We start from the raw sequence: 23,707 nt of genomic DNA on the forward strand, positions 1-23,707 counted from the left end.
CAGCAGTTAGTTCTCCATGATTAGGAGTTAACAATACAGTAAAGAAGAGAATTAAATAGAATAGCTATCTGAAAGATATTAGAAAGCAACTATTTTTAAAATGATTGGATGTATTTCCTTTTTGGCTTTTTCATCACTAGTGTGTAGGAATGAAACTGATTTTGTATGCTGTAACTTTTTGCTGAATTCATTTATTAGCTCTAATATTGTGGAATCTTAAAGAGTTTTCTATGTATAAGATCATGTTGGCTGTTAACAGATAATTTTATTTCTTCTTTTCCAACATTAATGCCTTTAATTTCTTTTTCTTGGCCTCTTCTGACTAGAACTTACAGTAGTGTGTTGAATAGAAGTGGTGAAAGCAGACATCTTTGTCTTTTTCTTGGTCTTAGGGGAAAAAGCCTGTCAGTGTTTGACTGTTGAGTATGATGATGGGTGTGGGTGGGTTTTTCTTACCTTTCATGATGCTTAGAAAGTTTCCTTCTGTTCCTAATTTATTAAGTACTTTTTAATGAAAGTGTGTTGATTTTTAGTAGATTCTTTTTGTTGTTGTTGTTATCATTTGATATGGTCAGATGGTTTTCTATTCACAGTGATTTCACACTAATTTTATTAGTGTACTATGTTGATTTTTTTATGTTGAACCATATTTCATTCCTGGATAAATCCATTGGTCATGGTGTATAATCCTTTGACTATGCTGCTGAATTCAGTTTGCTGGTATTTTATGGAGGTTTTGTGCATCACTATTCATAGGGGATATTGATCTGTAGTTACCTTGTAGGGTTTTGGTATCAGGACAATATTTTGGCTTTATAGAATGAATTTGAAGTGTTCCCTTACTAATTTTTTGGAAGAGTTTGAGAAAAAATATTAATTCATTTGATACACAAAAATATTTTTTGTGTAGAATTCACCAGTGATTCTATCTGGTCCTGAGTTTTTCTGTCTAGGGAAGTTTTTGATGACTGATTCAATCTCCTTACTACTCATAGGTCTATTCAATTTTTCTATTTCTTTATCAATCAGTTCTGGTTGGTTGTGTTTCTAGGAATTTGTTCATTTTATTATTTTATCTATATTACTAATTTTGTTGGTGTATAGTAGTTAATAGTATTTTATAATCTTTTTAATTTATGCTAAATTGGTAATAATGTCTTCTGTCTTTTTTTTTTTTTTTTTTTTTTGGTCTAGTTAAAGGTTTGTTAGTTACATTTGGTTTCATTTTCTTTCTTTTCTTTTTTTTTTCCTATTTGCTGTTCTACTTGTCTGCACTCTAATCTTTATTATTGCCTTACTTCTACTAGCTTTGAGTTTCATTTGCTCTTTTTCTTGTTCCTTAAAAACACCACTTTTGCTACATGACATAAATTTTGGTATGTTGTATTTTTCTTTTCATTTATTGCAAGGAATTTTCTAATTTCTGTGTGATTTCTTCTTTGACCCCTTGGTTGTTTAAAAGTTTGTTAATTTCCACATATGACTTGTCCATTTTCCCTTGGGTTGTTGATTTCTTATTTCATTCCATTATGATTGGAGAAAAAAAATTTTTTTTAAGATTTTATTTATTTATTTGACAGAGAGAGATCACAAGTAGGCTGAGAGGCAGGCAGAGAGAGAGAGAGGAAAGCAGGCTCCCTGCTGAGCAGAGAGCCCGATGCGGGACTCGATCCCAGACCCCGAGATCATGCCATGAGCCGAAGGCAGCGGCTTAACCCACTGAGCCACTCAGGCGCCCCTGGAGAAAAAAATTTTTAAAGATTTTTTACTTCATTTATTTGAGAGAAAGAGAGCATGAGTGGGGTGAGGGGCAGAGAGAGAAGCAGGCTCTCTGTTGGCTGGGAGCCCAGTGTGGGGTTTGATCCGGGACTCTTGAGAGCATGACCTGAGCCAAAGGTAGACGCCCAACCAACTGAGCTACCCAGGTGCCCTGAGAAAATACTTTATAAGAGTTTATTCTTTTTTAATTTATTAACCATGGTATTGCCTGACATGGTCTATCCTGGAAAATGTTCCATGTTTACTTAAGAATGTGTATTTGGTCTTGCTGGATTGAGGATTCTCAATATTTCTATTTGGTCTAATTGGTTTATAGTGTTTAACTCTTCTGTTTCTGTACTGATCTTTTGTTTGGTTGTTCTGTCCATTATTGAAAGTAGGGGTACAGAGTTTCTGTTTGGGATAATAAGTTGTGGAAATATGTAGTGGTGATGGTTATGTAACATTGTGAATGTAATTAATCCCAATGAATTGTACACTTAAGAATGGTTTGATAAGGTTTAAAATTATTGGATGTAGAATAATCAGAACTTTTTAAAAGAAGATTTTATTTATTTATTTGAGAGAGAGAGAGCAAGCACAAGTTGGGGGCAAGGGGAGAGGGAGAAGCAGGCTCCCTGCTGAACAGGCTTGATCCCAGGACTTTGGTATCATGACCTTATCTGAAGGTAGATACTTAACAGACTGAGCCACCCAAATGCCCCAAGTATCAGAACTCTTAAAGTCCAAGATTATGGGGAAGAATGGCCATTTGGGAAAGGAACCAGAGAAGAACTGGATATAAAAATTAGAGTTCTTGAATTTAAAAACTTAGTAGATGAGTTAGAGTTAAGTTTAGACACAGCTAAAGAGAGAATTAGTGAACTGGGAGATTTGATAGGATAGCCAATAATAAAGCCCCTAGAAATAAGAGCTGAAGAATAGGAAAGAAGTTGAAATATAGAGATTAGAATTAGAAAGTTCAAAGTGTATCTAAAAGGAGTTTTAGGAGGAGAGAATAGAAAAGAAAAGGGAAAGGCAGTATTCAGGGAGTTGAGGCTAGACTTTTACAAATTAATGAAACACATGTCCACTCAAGATTCAGGAAGGCCAAAAGAAATACCAAAGATGGAGGAGATCTTGAAAGCAACCAGTGTAAAAAAGATTCCTACAAATAATCAAACAGAGCAAATTCTGATACAACAGTAATAGAAGCCGGGTAATAGAAGAAACTGTCTTCAGAGTACCTTTGTAAACATAGAAGTATTGACCAAATAAACAAAAGCGAGGACAAAAATTCTGGGCAACATATAGATAGGAGCTCATTGAAGTTCGTATTTTAAGGTTCTCAGACTGTTTGGGAAGAGGGGAAATAAAAGGCTATTAAATATATTTTAATAGATATATAATATATAAGAATATAGAATATAATGTATAATAATAATATGTTAAATATATTTTCATGTCAAATATTTTATTAGAGAGATCTCAAGTAGGCAGAGAAGCAGGCAGAGAGAAGGGGAAGCAGGCTCCCTGCCGAGCAGAGAGCCTGATGTGGGGCTCGATCCCAGGACCCTGAGATCATGACCCGAGCTGAAGGCAGAGGCTTAACCCACTGAGCCACCCAGGTGCCCTTCATGTCAAATATTTCAAAACAAATTTCTCAAAATGTACTTTTCAGTGTTAATTTTTTTGAAAAGAGATTAAATGTTTAGAAATGTATGGGATAATGACTCCATGACCCTAGAGAAAAGTAAGATACAAAATGCACAAAGTTTAAAAAAAAATATTGTTAAGTCTGATTACATAAAAATTAAGAATTTGTGTTTATCATAAAACACTGGTAAAAGATGTGTATTTCATAGCAGTGGAAGCCTGAATGGTCAGCAGGCATAAAAAATATGCGTGACCTTATTAATTAATGAGGAAATTCAAATAAATGCAGTGCTCCCCCCCCCTTTTTTTTAAGAGAGTACATGAGTGGGGATGGGAGTCGATAGGGGGAGGGAGTGAGGGAGAGAGAGAATCTGAAGCAGGCTCCACACCTAGTATGGAGCCCAACATGAGGCTTCATCTCATGACCCCGAGACTGTGGCTTGAGCTGAAATCAAGAGTCAGACACTTTACCAACTGAGCTACCCAAGTACCCCTGCAGTGTTATTTTTATACCCATTAGATTATGGAAAATAAAAATTGTGACCGTGGCCAAGTTTTGGTAAAGATGTAGAAAAAAAGAACAATTCACTGTTGGTGGAATTGTGAATTGTTGCAGTTACTTTGGAAAATAGCCTAGCACCCTCTGGTAAAGTTGAGTATGCACATATCTGGTGATTTAGCAGTTCTGATCCTACATGTCCACCCTAGGGACATGCTTGTACAAAAATAGTTGTAGTTGCTTAAACTAACAAAATAGCAGTAAGAACATCTGGAGGTACACTGCCAGCAATCAGACCCCAGCTCTGCAACTCATGTTACCTAACCTTACTGTGATTTGGTTTTCTCTTCTGCAAATAGTTACACAATCATGTCAGATTGTTATGAGAAATTCTAAGTTATGTGTAAAGGCTATTTTATGTTGAGTGCTATTTGTGACAGTTACATGTAACTATAGGTGAGTGTAAAAAGCATAATGTTGAGTAATAAGTTGCAAAAAAATACTTATGGTACCATGTGGTTTATACAGTTCAGAGTATGTAACATGTAACAGAAGTTTAACAGGAAAATTGTTAAAATTAAGTAACTGTAGGTACCTTTTGGAGAGGGAGGATACAGGTGGTACAAGGAGGAACGCATGGAAGGTCTCTGTCAAGTTCAGTGGTAGATCTTGGGTGCTTTTCATTTTCTTTGGACTGTACATGTTTGTATGTATTATTTCTCAACTAATTAAAAATAATTTTGGGGGCGCCTGGGTGGCTCAGTGGGTTAGGCCGCTGCCTTCGTCTCAGGTCGTGATCTCGGGGTCCTGGGATCAAGTCCCGCATCGGGCTCTCTGCTCAGCAGGGAGCCTGCTTCCCTCTCTCTCTCTCTCTCTCTGCCTGCCTCTCCATCTACTTGTGATTTCTCTCTGTCAAATAAAAAACAAAACAAAACAAAAAAAAACTTAAAAAAATAATTTTGGGATATGTGGTGTTAAGTACTTTTTGGTGGATGACTTCTCATTAATAATGTTAATTGTGCATTATGAACTTCAAAGAAGGACATAGAATTTTTAGTGCTCCCTACTTGATTATTGAACATTTTGGGTCTTAAACATCTAAAGTGGGACTATATTATGTGATTATTGATGGCTAACTAGGAATCTTTTTCACGAATGCACAGCTGTTTTAACTAAACCACTTGGACACTTAGCTTACTTGCATTTTTTAATCTTATGAGCAACACTGAAATATTTTATTAAATTTTTTCATAAGACTGGAATCTTTGCTTTATCTTTAAATATGAAAATGGTCTTTGTTGAATTGTACTATTTCATTTCCTTTACTATAGGAGGGAATTGTTGAGAATCTTTTCAAATGGGCCCGAGAGGCTGATCAGCCATTGAGGACATATTCTACTGGACTGCTAGGAGGTGCTATGGAGAATCAAGATATTGCTGCCAACTATAGGGATGAGAATTCACAGCTGGTAAGGACTATGTTAGGATTAGTTTCTGTATAAGATGGGAGAGTATTTGCAATTTCTTTCTTTATACCTGAACTCAAATAGGTAGATCTTATTCATTACCTTGTATTGGAGTGTAGCTATAATTTCGACATTTCAAGATTACTTTTTACAAGTTTTGATTTTACTTTTTTTAACTTGAAAATAACCATTTTTCATCTTGTCGAGGATCACGATAGTTTATACTCGGTAAAGAGTAAGTACCATTCCCTTTCTTTTCCCAACATTTGGATTATGAAAATTTTCAAACATACAGCAAAACAGAATTTTACAGAGAACAGCTATATACGTACCACTTAAATTATTTGTGGACATTTTACTATACTTACTGTATACCCACCCTTCCATCCATCCATCCACTTTTCCTCTTATTCATCCACCATTCCGGTTTTTTTTTTTAATGTAGTTCAAAGTAAATTACAGGTAACTTTCTCTCTCTCTCTTTTTTTTTTTTAAACTAAGCATAATACTACATATTAAGTACTACATAAGTACTTAAAAAACGAAAAAGTGGTGAATTTGAAAAATAGATTATGTAACTACATAGGTGGCAGTGTCTAACAATACAGTTTACAACAGGTACAAGTTTGAGAAACGTTCATTGTTTTTTTTTATTTTTATTTTTTTAGTCACGTTTATTGGGGTATAATTTAAATAAAGTAAAATAAACTCTTTTTTTCCCCCTTCCATAATGCCCCATCACTCAGTTACCCCATGCCCCCATCTCTCTCCCCTCCAGGAACTCTCAGTTTGTTTCCTATGATTAAGGGTCACTTATGGTCTGTTCCCTCTCTGATTTCATCTTGTTTTATTTTTTCCTCTCTTCCCCTATGATTATCTGTTTTGTTTCTTAAATCCCACATACTTCATGTTTTATTTTCAAAGACACTTCAGAGTCACTTTAAAAAAATCATGGATATGTCTGGTGTCTGCCTCTTCAGGTGTTGATGGTCCAGCGTAGCTTGATCCAGATAGATCAGTTGTGAATGATGTGTAATGTGCAAATGTGGTTTGGGTTTTTGGGATATTTTATGAGGAATGAGACTTTTAGCTATTCCTTATTTTACAAAGTTATAGAAATCAGATAAAAATATTGATCAGATCTTTACCATTTCCAGATATTGGGGTAACTGCATGAGGATTTAGTTGTCCTTAAAATGGAAGTAAGATTTATTTATTAAGAATCATTTAAATTAAGATGCAGAAGAAATAAAGCCTTTTATTCCAATATCTGTTGATAGGTGGCAATAGTACTTCGCAGACTGAGGGAGCTACAGCTTCAGGAAGTGGCTTTGCGGCAAGAAAGCAAGCGTCCCAGCCCACGAAAACTCTCTTCTGAACCTCTTTTGCCTCTGGATGAAGAAGCTGTGGATATGGACTATGGTGACATGGCTGTAGATGTAGTGGATGGTGAACAAGAGGAGGCCTCTGGAGACATGGAGATCTCCTTTCATCTTGATTCAGGCCACAAGACCAGTAGTAGAGTGAACTCAGCAGCCAAACCCGAAGAAGGAGGATTGAGGAAAAATAAGGCAGCAAAACAGGGTGACAGAGAGAATTTTAGGAAAGCCAAGCAGAAGTTAGGTTTCTCAACATCTGATCCAGATCGCATGTTTGTTGAGCTGTCTAATAGCAGCTGGTCAGAAATGTCACCTTGGGTGATTGGCACCAATTATACCCTTTATCCCATGACTCCTGCTATTGAGCAGCGGCTTATTCTCCAGTATCTGACCCCCCTAGGAGAATATCAGGAGGTGAGCTTATTGGAAAGAGTACTGTTCACACTTTGGGACTGTTGTGCTTACTTCTGAGATATTTTATGGTAGCATTTTATATTTTGATGTGCTTTAACTGTAACATGGAAGAGTCTTTGCCCCAAACTGGTGAAGTCTTATGCCATTGATAAAGTCTTAGGTCACTTCTGATGCAGGTCTTTTTTGATAAAAGTGTGTATGTTTTCTAAAGGAGGGAGAGATACCTCATTTTTAAAAATCTTTTGTCCTCATAATGGAATAGGAAATATGCAAAAATAAAGCCAGTGTTAAGATTTATTTTTGTCTTCATTTCAGTTACTTCCCATATTCATGCAACTTGGATCACGGGAATTGATGATGTTCTATATTGACCTGAAACAGACAAATGATGTCCTGCTTACATTTGAGGCGCTTAAGGTAAAATTCTTTTTTTTTTTTTTTTTTTTAAGATTTTATTTTTACATAATTTCCGCAACTCAGTGTGAGGCTTAAACCCATAGCCCTGAGGTCAGGAGTTGCGTGCTTCACTGACTGAGTCAACCAAGTGGGGTAAAATTCTTAAAAATATTGTGTACTGACTTTTATTGACATGGACTCACCCATGTGTTTCCATATGTAACATCTCTGGGTTTTATTACTCAGGACATTTCTGTTGCCAGATTTGTCAAAATAGTAACAAATGAAAATTTCTTATTTAGGTTAAAAAAAAATGAGGCTTACCAGATTCTTTCACAGAAATTCAGGGGTCAGTCCTAGGGGATTGAATATTAATTGAATATTTAATTAATTGAATAATTGAAATTAATGTAGAACCTGGATCTAAATGTGGGAATCGCTTACTTTATATCCAACTACTTTGTAAATATTACCCCTCTGAGCCAACATCACCTTTTCTGAATTCTTATTTATATATATATGTACATATGCATATATATATATACATATGTATGTGTGTGTGTATATAGATATACACCCTGTGTGATGTTAGCGTGAACAAAATACAAATCAGAAAATGAGTAAAGAAATAGAAGCAGGGCGCCTGGGTGGCTCGGTGGGTTAAGCCTCTGCTTTCAGCTCAGGGCATGATCCCAAGGTCCTGGGATTGAGCCCCACATGGGTGGGGGCGGGGGGTTCTCTGCTCAGCAGGGAGCCTGCTTCCTCCTCTCTCTCTGCCTGCTTCTCTGCCTACTTGTGATCTTTGTCCATCAAATAAATAAATAAGGGGCGCCTGGGTGGCTCAGTGGGTTAAAGCCTCTGCCTTCGGCTCAGGTCATGATCCCAGGCTCCTGGGATCGAGCCCCGCATCGGGCTCTCTGCTTGGCAGGGAGCCTGCTTCTTCCCCTCTCTCTCTGCCTGCCTCTCTGCCTACTTGTGATCTGTCAAATAAATAAATACAAAAAATCTTAATAAATAAATAAATAAAATCTTAAAAAAGAAAAAAAAAGAAATAGAGGCAGACCCCCAGTTCAGTAGAGGTAAGTGATTTCCTCGATTGTAGAGGCACTGAATGTGGGAGGGCAGTTTAGTGTAGCCCACTATGATAATCAAAGGGAATCTGACTGGAGAGATAGAAGTTGAATGAATAACATTGTGACTGTCATACAGTTCTACCAAGCAGGTAACTTCATGAACAGAGTACCTTTCTGTGCTGTTTACAATATTAAGATAAATTAATCAAGTCTCTATCGTTTGGTTAAGAGAGACCGTCTATGATTTCTTTTAGATATTATAGATGTTGTGGAAAAATGTGCAGGGTACAAAGGAAGGGGTGGTTTCTTCTTCCTGAGAAATGTTTCCAGAAAACACCTCTGAAAAAGAAGTGATGCTCCTTCTGGCTCTTTAAAAAGTTACAACTTTAAGGGGGGAAAAAAAGCTACAGCTTTATTCTTGATATTCCAGAGCTGTGCTGTCCAGTAGAAGTTTTAGTAATAGTGGCGCCTGGGTGGCTCAGTGGGTTAAGGCCTCTGCCTTTGGCTCAGGTCGTGATCCCAGGGTCCTGTGATTGAGCCCCACATCGGGCTCTCTGCTCAGCAGGGAGCTTGCTTCCTTTCCTCTTTCTCTGCCAGCCTTTCTACCTACCTGTGATCTCTGTCTGTCAAATAAATAAATAAAATCTTAAAAAAAAAAGTTTTGGTAGTAATGGAAATTGTCTCTGTCTTTGCTGTTTAATACAGTGGCAACTGGTTGTATGAGCACTTACAATGTAGCTAGTGCTACTGAGATATTGAATTTTTATCTTAATTTTAATTTAATTAGCCACAATGTGGCCAGTGGCTGTTGCACTGGACAGACAGCACAGTTCCAGAGTATTTTGAAATGAAATAGAAATGAGAAAAATTGCCTTTCAGATCCTAGAAATTGTAAATTTGGAGGAGGTCTAGTATATAGTGGAGTAACATGTGTTTCTTTGTGTGGATGTAGTGTGTGTGTGTGTGTGAGAGAGAGAGAGAGAGAGAGAGAGAGAGTATAAATTCATCTTATATATATATATTTTTTTAAAAGATTTTATTTATTTATTTGACAGAGATCATGAGCAGGCAGAGAGGCAGGCAGAGAGAGAGGGTGAAGCAGGCTCCCGGCTGAGCAGAGAGCCCGACTCGGGGATCAATCCCAGGACCCTGGGATCATGACCCGAGCCTAAAGCAGAGGCCTTAACCCACTGAGCCACCCAGGTGCCCCATAAATTCATTATATTTTGAACAATGAAATGAAGCTGAAGGTCAGAATTCTCTCCAGTCCAAAGGTTTTGCTTTCCAGTGCAGCATCCTGTTCTAAATAGGATAGTGGAAGAAAGGATTTGGACAGTTGCTATATGTATAGGTTATGTGTGAGGAATTATAATGGATGTCATTCATTATTGAGCTGTTTCCATGCAGAGTCTTAATAAGGGATTAAAGAAAATGAAATAAGGGTGAACAGGGAAAAATGACAAAAGAGATCTTTCTTATGGGGAAATAATAATGTAGATGGGGCATCTGGGTGGCTGATGACTCTATTTCAGCTCAGGTCGTGATCTCAGGGTTGTGAGATCCAGCCTTATGTTGGTTCTACGCTCAGTGTAGCATCTGTTGGAGATTCTCTCCCCCTGCTCCCACTCCTCTCCCTGCTTGGACTCTCTTTCTTTTTCTCAAATAAGTAAATAAATAAAATCTTAAAAAAAAATGTAAAAAGATGTGTACTCTTTTATTCAAAAGGAAGACTCAGTTGTATACAAAGAGGGACAGGTGCTGAAGTTAGTAGAAATAAAATGGATTAAAATAGTAATTTGAAGAACCCACTTTTTTTTTTTTTTTTAATAAAGATTTTATTTATATATTTGACAGACAGAGATCACAAGCAGAGAGGCAGGCAGAGTGAGAGAGGGGGAAGCAGGCTCTCTGCTGAGCAAGGAGCCCGATGCAGGGCTCGATCCCAGGACTTAGAACATGACCTGAGCTGAAGGCAGAGGCTTAATCCACTGAGCCACCCAGGCGCCCCAAAGAACCCGCTCTTAAATGGAGATACAACATAAGGAAAGAAAATAGAATCTTTGCTTACACTAGTGAAGTGATCTAGGTCATAGGCTTTGTATTGGTAAAGGTTGAACCTGCTTACTCTGTTTTCCCACCTGCCTATCCTGGCAGTGGAACTGTCACTTAATGGTAGTGACGTGTGAAAAACTACACGCAGTGGCCTAAGGGTTGGAGGGAAACCATATGTGGTTTAGCTACTTCTTGGAGGATTGACTTGTGTAACAGACAAGAGTAAAGAGGGAAGGGATTTAAAATTACATATAAGGATTAGTCTGAGTCTGGGTATTGAGAAAACTTCTGAAGAAGGTACATGCCTTTTGTTTTTGCCATTGACCTTGGCAAGGTTTGTATCAAATTCCGTACATGTCTAGTTGTACTTTTCTACAACTTTTGTACTTTTGTACAACTAGACAACTCTGTGTTGTCTATACTTTGTGCTTTTGTCACCACCCAGAAGACACCTTGGTAAGAGAAACAGGAGGGGGAGCTCTAGTTCTTCTTAGGCTCTGTCCACATTAGACTGGTTTCAGAGTCATCAAATGTAGCCTCCTGCTCACATTTGTACTTCCTGCCTTTCAAATTGCCCAGAAGATCAGGGCCATCCAGAAGATCAGGTCCACCTGGGGAGGTTAGTGGGACTTAAACAGGAAGTTAATGAAGCTTTAAAGATAACAAACTTTTTTTTTTTAAGATTTGTTTATTTGAGAGAGAGAAACAACAAGAGTGCAGGAGAGGGCAAGCCGGGGGAGGGGCAGAGAGAGGGCTGAGCAGGGAGCAAGACATGGGGGCTCCTTCACATGAGAGCCTGAGATCATGACCTGAGCCAAAATCAAGAGTCGACCCTTAACCTACTGAGCCATCCAGACATCCTTAAAGACAACAAACTTTTAAAGGTCGATTTAAGGTGTCTTTGATAAAGTTCAAAAATTTACTAGTTTTGGTAATTTGCTGAAGATGGAGTCATACATATTTAGGGGTCAGTATAAAAGAAGGCAAAGTTTGTCATTATATTAGATGATGAGTCAGTGACTTAGCCAAAACTAGAACATAGAGCTGATTATGTTAAAAAGAATTGAAATAGAAAGGTTAAAAATTCTTTAGGGAAGCTATGTACTAATAAAGTGGTAATGGAATTATGTTATTATTTATAGCAGTATTTTTCATTTTTTATTTTTCACCTTTACAAAAACTTTTTTGGTATTAGAAGGGAATGTTAAGAAATCTTAAGAGTTCTTTGGGTTTTTTGTTTCCCTTAAGCAGTACTAGTTTTACTTCTGTTTTGAGGGAGTGATTGTCTACTTCAGAGGATTCCTTTTATTTAGCAGCTTGATTTAATGTTTTGTGAAGAGATTTTGTGATTATTCTAGATCGTTTCACAATGACATGTGTCCTTTTTGCTTAGCACCTTGCATCTCTCCTGCTCCACAACAAGTTTGCCACAGAATTTGTTGCACATGGTGGAGTACAGAAATTACTGGAAATTCCTCGTCCTTCTATGGCTGCAACTGGTGTATCCATGTGCTTGTATTACCTGTCCTACAACCAAGATGCCATGGAAAGAGTAAGTTCAGTGCATTTAGAGTATGGGAATGGAATTGGGTGGGGAGACACTCTAGCTCATTCACAGAATGACTTTTGGATAAGAAGGAAATGAGTAGTTGGAGTAAATTTTATTTTGTTTTTATTTTTTTAAAGAGTTATCCATTTATATTAGAGAGTATATGTGAGGGGGAGGAGGGACAGAGGTAAAGAGAGAGAGAATCTTCAAGCAGACTTCCTGGTGAGCTTGGAGCCTGCTGCGGGGCTCAGTCCCAGGACCCTGAGATCATGACCTAAGCTGAAATCAAGAGTTGGATGCTTAACTGACTGAGCCACCCAGGTGTTCCTCTTTCTCATCTTTTAAGGGGGAGAACTTAATACCTATGGAACCAAGCACTGAGAGCATTAAAGATATAAATATTTGCAGAATTTGGCACTCAGTAAATATAGCTCAGATTTGAGTATGTATCTAAGTTTAGGTTTTCAGGTTTGGAATAGATTGTTACAGAATTTCATTTGTTAAAATTTAAGCTTTAAACTCAGAATGACCCAATCAGTAATGATCATTGCATTCTGCAAAGATACCTAGTTATACTGGTGAATATTTTATGCCCTTTGAAGGTTTCTTTGCCTGAAATTTTTAAAAATTATGATTTATTTATTTTTTGCAGGTTTGTATGCATCCCCACAATGTTCTGTCTGATGTGGTGAACTATACCCTATGGTTAATGGAATGTTCTCATGCCTCAGGGTGCTGCCACGCTACCATGTTTTTCTCAATTTGCTTCTCCTTCCGGGCTGTGTTGGAGCTCTTTGACCGCTATGATGGTCTTCGTCGTCTGGTGAATTTGGTGAGGTTCTCAGTGGCTTCTGCTTGTGAGGAATAGGGGTCCTGCTTCTCTTTGCTGCCTTTCAGTAGTGTCATGGGGAGGAAGCTTTTTTTCCTTTTCTTTTTTTTTTAAAGATTTCATTTGTAAGTAATCTCTGTACACATTGTGGGACTTGATCTATGCTCCACCAACTGAGCCAGCCAGGTACCCTGAGAGGAAGCTTCTGATTGGAGGAATTTTGCTGTCATTGTTTGTTTGTTTGTTTTTAAAGGTTTTATTTATTTGTCAGAGAGAGAGAGAGCAAGAGCGCAGAAGCAAAGGGAGCAGCAGGCAGAGGGAGAAGCAGGCTTCGTTGCTGAGCAAGGAGCCTGATATGGGACTCGATCCCAGGACCCTGAGATTATGACCTGGGCCGAAGGCAGATGCTTAACCATCTGAGCCACCCAGGCATCCCTGTCATCCTTTGTGAATGAAGTTTTTTTTCCTCCCTGTTTTTACAAGTTTCTCTTCCTCTTAAGTGGCTAGAGAACTCTGTGCCTTTATAGACTTGTTTTGAATATAATAATCTCATAGGGGAGTTGTGTTGATTACCTGATCTTCCTAAAATCAACGGTTTTGTGACTGAATGTCTTTCAGCATGTTTAAAAACTATGTAATCTTTCTTTCTCACGCTCTCTTTCTTTCTTTCAAGATTTATTTATTTATTTATTTTAGAGAGAGAGTGTGTGTGTGCAGTAGCAGGAGGGACAGAGGGAGAGAGAGAGAATCCCGACAGGACTCTGCTGAGCACAGAGCCCAACATGGGGCTCAGTCTCCCGATTCAAGAGATTATGACCTGAGCTGAAACTAAGAGTTAATGCTTAACCATCTGAGCGGCCCATGCGTCCCAAGCTGTGTAATATTTCAGTAACTGTTTATTTCCAGTAACTGGTTTGCTTTTATATGGCTACTCTTAGCATGTTGTATAGACAGAGTAGCTTCGATATTGGTCAGTGTTGTTGAGCATAAACGTTTACTGTAATCCTTTTCTTCCTTTTACTTTTCTCTTTTTGTTTTCGCTTGCTTCCCTTTTGCCCTATTTTATCTCTTTCTTAATAGATCAGTACTTTGGAGATTCTAAATTTGGAAGACCAGGGTGCACTTCTGAGCGATGATGAAATATTTGCCAGCCGCCAAACTGGGAAACATACCTGCATGGCCTTGCGCAAGTACTTTGAGGCCCACTTGGCCATTAAATTGGAACAAGTGAAGCAGTCACTTCAGAGGACTGAGGGTGGCATTCTCGTCCATCCTCAACCCCCATACAAGGTGAGAGGACCTTGTCTTAAAAGGGAAAGTTGTTAGCTTTCCATAGCTAAGTTTCTTAGGCCTGAAACTTGTTCGATCAGTGGTATGTCCAGTGTCCAATGTGGATGTCCGATGTTTGATTATACTTGCCCTGTGTGGAGTCAGAATACCTGAAAATGGGTGTACCAGGGCCTTGTTTTGCTTCCTGTTTTAAGTTGCTACTTCTCTGGGGTATTAGAACTAAAAGATGAAGAGGAGTGTGTATAAAAGGGTTTTCTTTTATGAAAAGTACTAGATATTTTATTCTCCTTTGTGGAATTTATTTTTCTGAAAGGATACTCCACTTTTTGAACTTACTTCCTGTGTTTTGGAGTATGGATGAATATCTATACTCCATTGTGATTTTAAAAATCACAAATTGAAAAGAAATCAGTTTTATGTGGTGCTTCTTTCTTTAGCTGTGAGACATGTACACCAACAAATCAAATATTCTGTTACCTATTTTGGGCAAAATGTATTATAAGTATGATTATAAATAAAAGGTTACATGTATGTTCATTATTTCACATGTGGGTTGTTGACTTAATAAAGCTATTATTACTCAGCTTTATTAAAACCTGTTGGCCATTGAGCTGTGATGGAGAAGAAGCAGGCAGGTGATAGAGTGCTTTAATAATATTTATCTCTCCTTATAGGCGTGTTCATATACTCATGAACAGATTGTGGAAATGATGGAATTTTTGATAGAGTATGGCCCAGCGCAACTGTATTGGGAACCAGCTGAAGTCTTCCTCAAGCTTTCTTGTGTTCAACTCTTGTTGCAGCTTATTTCTATTGCCTGTAATTGGAAGACCTATTATGCAAGGTGGGATCAGAGAATGTTTTTTTTTTTTTAAAGATTTTATTTATTTATTTGACAGACAGAGATTACAAGTAGGCAGAGAGGCAGGCAGAGAGAGAGGGGGAAGCAGGCTCCCCATTGAGCAGAGATCCCAACATGGGGCTCGATCCCAGGACCCTGGGATCATGACCTGAGCCGAAAGCAGAGGCTTTAGCCCACTGAGCCACCCAGGTGCCCCTAAAGAGCGGTTTTAAATGAAATTAGATTTTGCTTTTTTGGTAAAGTCGATGTTGGTTTGTATATAGCATATGCTTAGCAAACATTTGTTGAACTGAATTGAAAGTTTGGGCATGAATCTGAGAAACTAGATTAAGAAGGATTTTTTTTTTTTTTTTTTAAGATTTCATTTATTTGAGAGAGAGAGAGAGCGGCAAACACAAGTGGGGGATGGGGAGAGGGAGTAGCAGGCTCGATCTGGGAGAGCCCAGGATCCTGGGATCATGACCTGAGCAGAAGGCAGACGCTTAACTGACTAAGCCACCCAGGTGCCCCAGGAGCATAATATTTTTAATTTATAGAGTACTTGTTTATGGTTGATGATGAATACTACATAATAGGCAGGGATCAACACCTGTACTCTCAGAAGTTGTATGATTTACATAGCTGCAGAGGTGGGGTTGAAGTCCTGTCTTGAGACTGTAGTCCAGTATTTTTTGGTATTTAGACTTTAAATATCTCTCGACTGCTTAACAGCCACATGTGATGTTTATCTTCCTCTCACATAAAACTATATTTTGTTCTGTGAATATCCTAAAGACCATCACATCGTACATTTTAAATAGGGAAATTGTGTAGTATGTGAATTATAGCTCAATAAAGCTGTTTTTTTTTAAATAGGAAAAAAACCCTATTTTATGCTTTTGTTATGATTTTCATGATTCAGTTAAGAGCTGTTAAGGCAGAGTAGGATGAGGCTCAGAAAAGGACAGTTGATAGAATCAGGAGGTTGGGTGGGTTCTATTTGAGGATGATGTATAAGAATGAAAATTGTATTTTGAAAATGATGGAATCTGGAGACAGCATAGCAACAAAGTTTACAAAGAGTGGTTCTTTACTTTTTTTTCTCTATCTATCCATTGCCATTAAAGCCAAGACAGACTTATTTAGGGTGCATATGACTTGTTTGAGAAATGTCAGGATATTAAATCTAGGGAGATATTTTAGAGCAGCCATTTTCAAACTTTTTGGTCTCAGGACACCTTTACTGTATTAAAAATTATTGAGAACCTCAAAGAACTTTTTTGTGTTAAATCTATTGATAGTTAACAGAAAATAAAACTGAGAAAATACAAAATTATTTATGAATTTACTTAATAATTTGAACTCATTGCATATTTAGCATTTTTTTATGAATAATTTCCAGAATAAAACCAGATAATTTTGGCAGGGTTTTTAAATGTCTGCTCAATATCTCATATCTGCTTCTGTATTCATTCTTTTGTGACTTCACACATGACCCAGCCTCTAGAAAGCTCCAGTATCTACTCGTGAGAGAATGGAAGTGAGAAAGGAAAATAACATTTTAGTGTTAATATGAAAATAGTTTTTACATCACAGGACCTTCTGAAAGGGCCTCAGAGATACCTGGGGTCCCCTAAGCACACTTTTTGAACCACTGTTTTTTTAATTTTTTTTTTTGTGAACCACTGTTTTATTAGAGTATTAAAGTAGGTTATTATATTTACTTGAACTTTGCTGAAAATGATAAAAGCTCTAAATAGAGAACTAGGAAAATTATAAATACATTTTTTTGAGTGGTAAATCAAATCTGGATTACTAAGAAAATATAAATATGTTTGGAATATATCCTTCAAAAGTTTTTTTTTTTTTTTTTAAGATTTTATTTATTTATATGCCAGAGAGAGAGAGAGGGAGGGAGAGAAAAAAACACAACTGGGGGAGCAGGAGGCAAAGGGAGAAGCAGTCTCCCTGCTAAGCAAGAAACCTGATGCAGGACTTGATCCCAGGACCCTGGGATCATGACCTGAGCCGAAGGCAGATGCTTAATTGACTGAGCCACCCAGGCATTACTAAGTTTGTTTTATAATAAATACTTGTTTCTGTTTAGAATATACAGAACCTTAGAAAAGAAAATTATTCTTAGCCACTGTTAATTTCCCCAGTATTTTTTTCGATAATGTATGTATATACATAATTGAGATCATAGCATTTAACCAAATTCATCTTTTTTATGAAATAATTCAAAATACAAAAAGGTACAGAGACTACTCAGTACTCAGGGTTGGCACGTGGTGGCATTTCTTCTTTCTCAGTTCCTTTTCCTGCCTCCCCACAGTGACCAAAGTGCATTCTCTTCATGTTTTTATATTACACATATGTGTATATGTAAACAATAATGTACTTCTTTATGTTTTTAACTTATATAAATATTATCCTATATGCATCTTTTGCAACTTGCTTTTTTTCACCCTTATGTTTCTGAGATTTATATGTGATATTTATTTGAACTCTTGTATTTCTGTACTAGTTTATTATCCTATTGATAGGCGTTTAGTGCTTGTTAATTCTTTTTTTTTTGCTATCAAGTGAATGGCACCACAGACCTCTTTTTCAAGTCTCTTTGAGGATATGATGTATATAATCTGGATTGTAGGGCACCTGCATTTCATATTTAGTAGATGTTGCATATCATTTTCAGAAGGGTATGGGAGTTTTCATTCTCTACCTTTTTCCCAATAATTGGTATTGTCCAACATAAAATTATATCTTATGTTTTGTATTTCATTAATGTTGTATTCTGAGCCTTTCCCTTTGTCCTTTAGAGTTCTTTGAAAACACCTGTCTGTAGCTGCAGAGTAGTTCATCATATGAGTGTACCATAATTTTAACAAATACGTATTCCTATTGTCTTTGTAGATTTTCTAATTCTTTTGTTATTTTAAATGATGCAGTAATGGACATCATAGCACATAAATGCTTATTTGTACTTTTATTTATTTATTTTTTAAAGATTTTATTTATTTATTTGACAGAGATCACAAGTAGGCAGAGAGGCAGGCAGAGAGAGAGAGAGGAAGCAGGCTCCCTGCTGAGCAGAGAGCCCGATGCGGGGCTCAATCCCAGGATCCTGACGTCATGACCTGACCTGAAGGCAGAGGCTTAACCCACTGAGCCACCCAGGCGCCCCTTGTTTGTACTTTTAATTAGGACAGATTCCTTCAGGTGGTGAAATTCCTGGGCTAAAGCTTATGCGTATTTAAAGAATCTTGTTTCTTATTTTTAGATTATTTTCTCAAAAGAGGGTCCTATTTCTGTTCCCACCAAATGTTTGAGAGCGTTTTTTTTTCTTTTTTTTAAAAGATTTTATTTATTTATTTGACAGATCACAAGTAGGCAGAGAGGCAGGCAGAGAGAGAGAGGAGGAAGCAGGCTTCCTGTTGAGCAGAGAGCCCAATGTGGGGCTCGATCCCAGGGCTCTGGGATCATGACCTGAACTGAAGGCAGGTGCTTTAACCTACTGAGCCACCCAGGTGTCCCGAGAGCGTTTGTTTTTATACGTCCTTACCAGCATTGAGGATTATCCTTTGTTTTTAATCTTAGTAGTTTGTGTGGTGAAAATCCCATCCCAATTGTTTTGGAAGTAATATCATGGTAACTTACAAATCCTTTCTTGATGTCATGGCGAGGGACAGAGCTACACAGGTAGTTCTGATCCCTTATGTCTCTCTCTTTTAACTGTTGTTTTTTATTGGCTGTATCCTAGTTTCCATTTGAGTAATTATTTCTCCTGTCCAGGAATGACACTGTGCGCTTTGCCTTGGATGTCCTGGCTATTCTCACTGTTGTGCCAAAAATCCAGCTCCAGTTGGCAGAATCAGTGGATGTGCTGGATGAAGCTGGCTCCACTGTCTCCACTGTAGGTAGGTTGTACCTTTTCGTTTTTGTGATTGCTTTGTCTGGATTTGTTTTTATTTGCTATTCTGGCCATGTCTCTTTACTTAATTTGTAATATTAGTACAGAAAGTAGGGATGGAGTGTGCCTTGTCCCATCTAAGTTGTGTGCTGCACACTTTTTTATAAGGGAATTGTGTTAGTGAACTCAGATTTTCTGAAAGGTACATGTGCTATGATGGGACATAGTCATTCTTGAAAACCTTGTACTCTGCAGGGTCTTGTGTTAAAATAAAGTTTATGGGAAAAATGGGTTGGGGCAGACAATAAAAAACTTAAAGTAGATTTGTAATCTAAGCCCTAACAAAATCAGTAATTGGCAAGCCACTCAGAATGGACAAAAGCTATCATACACAAGAACAAAAGGAAAGTATGGTTTGTTTGAAAATATCCTTTATTAAGAACAGGACTGGTAATGGCTCCTGCTAAGGTGAGCATGCACAGTGGTGTGACTGGCTGTGGGTTTTGGGGTGCACCACCACTTTGGGGGAGAAAGCCCGAGGTGTGCAGCCACTTTTTTTAAACTTTCTTCATATAGCAGAAAGGGTTCCTGATGCCATTGTGGCAATGAGGCTGAGGGCTTTTACCTTTTCTGCTAAAGGTTTTAACTTATTCCTGCTATTTTTGCTCCCCTTACCAGGAAAAATTGCACATGACCCTTGTGACTTCCACATAATACTGACATCATTCCCCTATTTAACAACTGCATATGAGGTATTACATCATGAAGATATAGTGTAGTAGAATTGATTATATTTTATTCAAATAATTCCTTGTTCTCTAATAAATAAAAAGGTATAGTAGTTTTAAGTAGAACAAAATGAATAGAAGTCTGCATTTTGACTCTGGAACAATCATTGAAGTTGGCTGTTAGTTTTATGAGGATAATATAAAATGTTTTGAATTTCTCCCCCGTAGGTATCAGCATTATTTTGGGAGTGGCTGAGGGTGAGTTCTTTATCCATGATGCTGAAATTCAGAAGTCAGCACTTCAGATTATCATCAATTGTGTGTGTGGCCCAGATAACAGAATATCCAGTATTGGCAAATTTATCTCTGGAACTCCTCGGAGAAAGCTGCCTCAGACTCCCAAAAGCAGCGAGCACACCCTGGCCAAGATGTGGAATGTGGTCCAGTCCAACAATGGCATCAAGGTGCTCCTGTCCTTACTGTCCATCAAGATGCCCATCACCGATGCAGACCAGATAAGGGCTCTGGCCTGCAAGGCCCTAGTGGGCCTGTCACGCAGTAGCACTGTCCGGCAGATCATCAGCAAACTGCCTCTTTTCAGCAGCTGCCAGATCCAGCAGCTGATGAAGGAGCCTGTCCTGCAGGACAAGCGCAGTGACCATGTCAAGTTCTGCAAGTATGCCGCTGAGCTCATTGAACGAGTGTCAGGAAAGCCACTTCTCATTGGCACTGATGTGTCTCTGGCACGACTGCAAAAAGCAGATGTTGTTGCCCAATCAAGGATTTCCTTCCCTGAGAAAGAGCTGCTTCTGTTGATACGAAACCATCTCATTTCTAAAGGGCTTGGGGAGACAGCAACTGTGCTGACGAAAGAGGCTGACTTGCCCATGACTGCTGCCTCTCATTCATCTGCCTTCACCCCAGTCACTGCTGCTGCTTCTCCTGTCTCTCTTCCCCGAACCCCTCGCATCGCCAATGGCATTGCAACTCGACTGGGCAGCCATGCCACTGTGGGTGCCTCCGCCCCTCCTGCCCCTGCCCATCCTCAGCCACGGCCCCCCCAGGGTTCACTAGCTTTGCCTGGCCCATCTTATGCAGGCAATTCCCCCTTGATTGGTAGGATCAGTTTTATTAGAGAGAGACCATCACCCTGCAATGGCAGGAAAATCAGAGTGTTGCGGCAGAAGTCGGACCATGGCGCCTACAGCCAAAGCCCAGCCATAAAAAAGCAGTTGGACAGACATCTTCCTTCCCCACCTACGCTGGACAGTATCATCACAGAGTATCTTAGAGAGCAGCATGCTCGCTGCAAGAACCCAGTTGCCACCTGCCCACCTTTCTCTCTCTTTACTCCTCATCAGTGTCCTGAGCCAAAACAGAGGCGGCAAGCGCCAATAAACTTTACCTCAAGGCTAAACCGCAGGGCCTCATTTCCAAAGTATGGAGGGGTAGATGGCGGATGCTTTGATAGGCACCTTATCTTTAGCAGGTAAGGAGAGGCCACCTCCCTGGGAACTGCAATGATTCTTCTATTTAAATCAAAGTGTGTGGGTGATACCAGTATAGAGTGATGAATCCAGAAAGCCACACTGTTGGCCTGAAATACCAATGATTGTCACATTGTGTGAACACGAGTAATGTGGCTGTACCCCCTTTTGCCAACCATGGGGTCCTTGTGTGATTGTTGTATATTGTTAAGACACTCTGTGTTCTTGTTACAACTAGTATTTTTTTTAGAATCCATGCACCATGCTGTGCCTAACTAGACTCCCAAACTTGTTTTTTTGCTGGTCCAAGTTGTCTCCTATTCTGATTCTTCACAAATCTCATATAAAGATGATGGAAAGCAGGTGTTAAACATGGGGATTTTTGTTACTGTTTAAATTTGGGAGTAGAGGTCCTTTTCTCTTGCTTAAAACGGAAATGAACCACTGAAGGTCATTCTGATACTTTGGAAGAACCCATTTGAAATATAAATGCTTTGGGTTTTTTTCTTTCATCCTTCTAGCAAAGTTTTCTTTTTTTCAGAGTCCTTGTGCATTCTTTGTCTCTGATTCTCTTTTGCTTAGGTTCCGTCCTATTTCAGTGTTCAGGGAAGCCAATGAGGATGAGAGTGGCTTCACTTGTTGTGCATTCTCAGCACGGGAGCGGTTCCTGATGCTTGGCACCTGCACTGGGCAGTTAAAGCTCTATAATGTGTTTAGTGGACAGGAGGAGGCCAGCTATAACTGTCACAACTCGGCTATCACACATCTTGAACCTTCCAGGGTAAGGGTCCCCAGGTTGTTTTCACTTATTCTTCTTAGATGGGTTGGTGAACTATCAGCTTGTGGGTTGGCTGTTTATTTGTATATAAACTTCTACTGGAACATAGCCATGTTCATCCGCATGGTCTGTGGCTGCTTCTGTGCTATAGTGGCAGAGCTGAGTAGTTGTGACACAGACCATATGGCTTATAAAGCCTAATGTATTTACCGTTTGGACCTTCAAGTAAAAGTTTACCAATTCTTTTCTAAGAAGGGGAGGTGTGTGTGGGTGTAATTTTTTTTTTTTTTTAATTTGCCTCAGATGGAAACAGAGTCTATCAACTATGATCACATAAGTTTTCCTTTTGTGTCAGGAATAGATTTCAAAGTACTGTGAGTTTTTAGGAAAAAAGCATTATAGGATTCTAGTGGGTCATGGTTTATTAGTATTATTCTGTGGATGGAATTGATACCTTATTGTTATTTCTAAAAGTCAGGACTATTAAGATGACAAGGATAATTTTCCTGATTTTCAAGTAAAGAAGACTCAGGGTTTTTTTTGTTTGTTTGTTTTGTTTTTTAAAGATTATTTATTTATTTATTTGACAGGCAGAGATTACAAGTAGGCAGAGAGGCAGGCAGAGAGAGAGAGGAAGAAGCAGGCTCTCCGCTGAGCAGAGAGCCCGATGCGGGGCTCGATCCCAGGAGCCTGGGATCATGACCTGAGCCAAAGGCAGAGGCTTTAACCCACTGAGCCACCCAGGCGCCCCTGTTTTTTTGTTTTTTAATTTTAAGAATTTTAAGCTAAGAAAGTCTAGCAAATGTTTTCAGTTGACTGATATTTCAGGTGAGGGGAGACTGAGGAATATGGCCAAATATTAAGAAAGGAGGAACAACCTTTGATATCTTTCCAAGTTTTTTCTTCCCCTACCCTTGGAACTATTGAATTTTTTGTTACTAGGTCAGGAGAATTTAGTATTTTCTTAAATTCAGGTATTTTTAGGACATTGCCTGTGCACATACTTAAATTCTAGCAGCTTCAACCATTTCTTGGTTCTTTGGAGCTTTTCTATTTTCTATATGATATGACAATATTTTTTAAGCTTGTATTTTAAAATACTAAGGGCAAATAGCCTTTATATAAATATGTGATTACCCACTGTGGGCCTCCTCCTTCTTTTAGGATGGGTCCTTACTCCTGACATCTGCTACTTGGAGCCAGCCTCTGTCTGCACTTTGGGGAATGAAATCAGTATTTGATATGAAGTATGTAACTACTTTTATAACTTCAGTCTTTCTGTTCTGTAATTTACCTAATTTATATTCCCTTCATCCAATTCTTCAACTTGAAGCCTTTTGGAAAAAGATGAATGCTGTGAGTTATTTCTAATTTCTCTCTTCCTCATGTGTGCCTTATGTTTAATAAGACTGTATCCTTTTTAGTTCCAGGATATTCCTAACAAGTATTCTTAACTACTCCCATCACACAACTGCCCCTTCACTAATCCAAAGTGGGACATCTGTGTATTTTCTCATGTTCACATATGATAGTGGCACTTTTTGCTGGGACATGTTTCAAAGACATGTGTGGCCTATTAGCCATTTTTTTTAAACCAAG

General features: G+C 38.5%; 1 protein-coding gene across 2 annotated transcripts in view; it reads left to right on the top strand.

The window, feature by feature from the left end:
* DCAF1 (DDB1 and CUL4 associated factor 1) overlaps window positions 1-23,707 on the top strand; it is an 82,405-nt gene that overhangs the window by 30,095 nt on the left and 28,603 nt on the right. For both annotated transcript variants that reach the window (XM_004780117.3, XM_004780115.3), the window contains exons 6-16: window positions 5,245-5,382; window positions 6,660-7,172; window positions 7,488-7,589; window positions 12,087-12,245; window positions 12,895-13,074; window positions 14,152-14,361; window positions 15,036-15,205; window positions 18,998-19,122; window positions 20,072-21,332; window positions 21,913-22,111; window positions 23,273-23,355. In XM_004780117.3, coding sequence (XP_004780174.1) covers window positions 5,245-5,382; window positions 6,660-7,172; window positions 7,488-7,589; window positions 12,087-12,245; window positions 12,895-13,074; window positions 14,152-14,361; window positions 15,036-15,205; window positions 18,998-19,122; window positions 20,072-21,332; window positions 21,913-22,111; window positions 23,273-23,355 — 3,140 coding nt within the window. The remainder of the gene's footprint in view (window positions 1-5,244; window positions 5,383-6,659; window positions 7,173-7,487; window positions 7,590-12,086; window positions 12,246-12,894; window positions 13,075-14,151; window positions 14,362-15,035; window positions 15,206-18,997; window positions 19,123-20,071; window positions 21,333-21,912; window positions 22,112-23,272; window positions 23,356-23,707) is intronic.

Source organism: Mustela putorius, unplaced genomic scaffold, assembly GCF_011764305.1.
Source record: "Mustela putorius furo isolate JIRA1106 unplaced genomic scaffold, ASM1176430v1.1 tig00000095_pilon_pilon_pilon, whole genome shotgun sequence".
Lineage (NCBI taxonomy): Eukaryota > Metazoa > Chordata > Mammalia > Carnivora > Mustelidae > Mustela > Mustela putorius.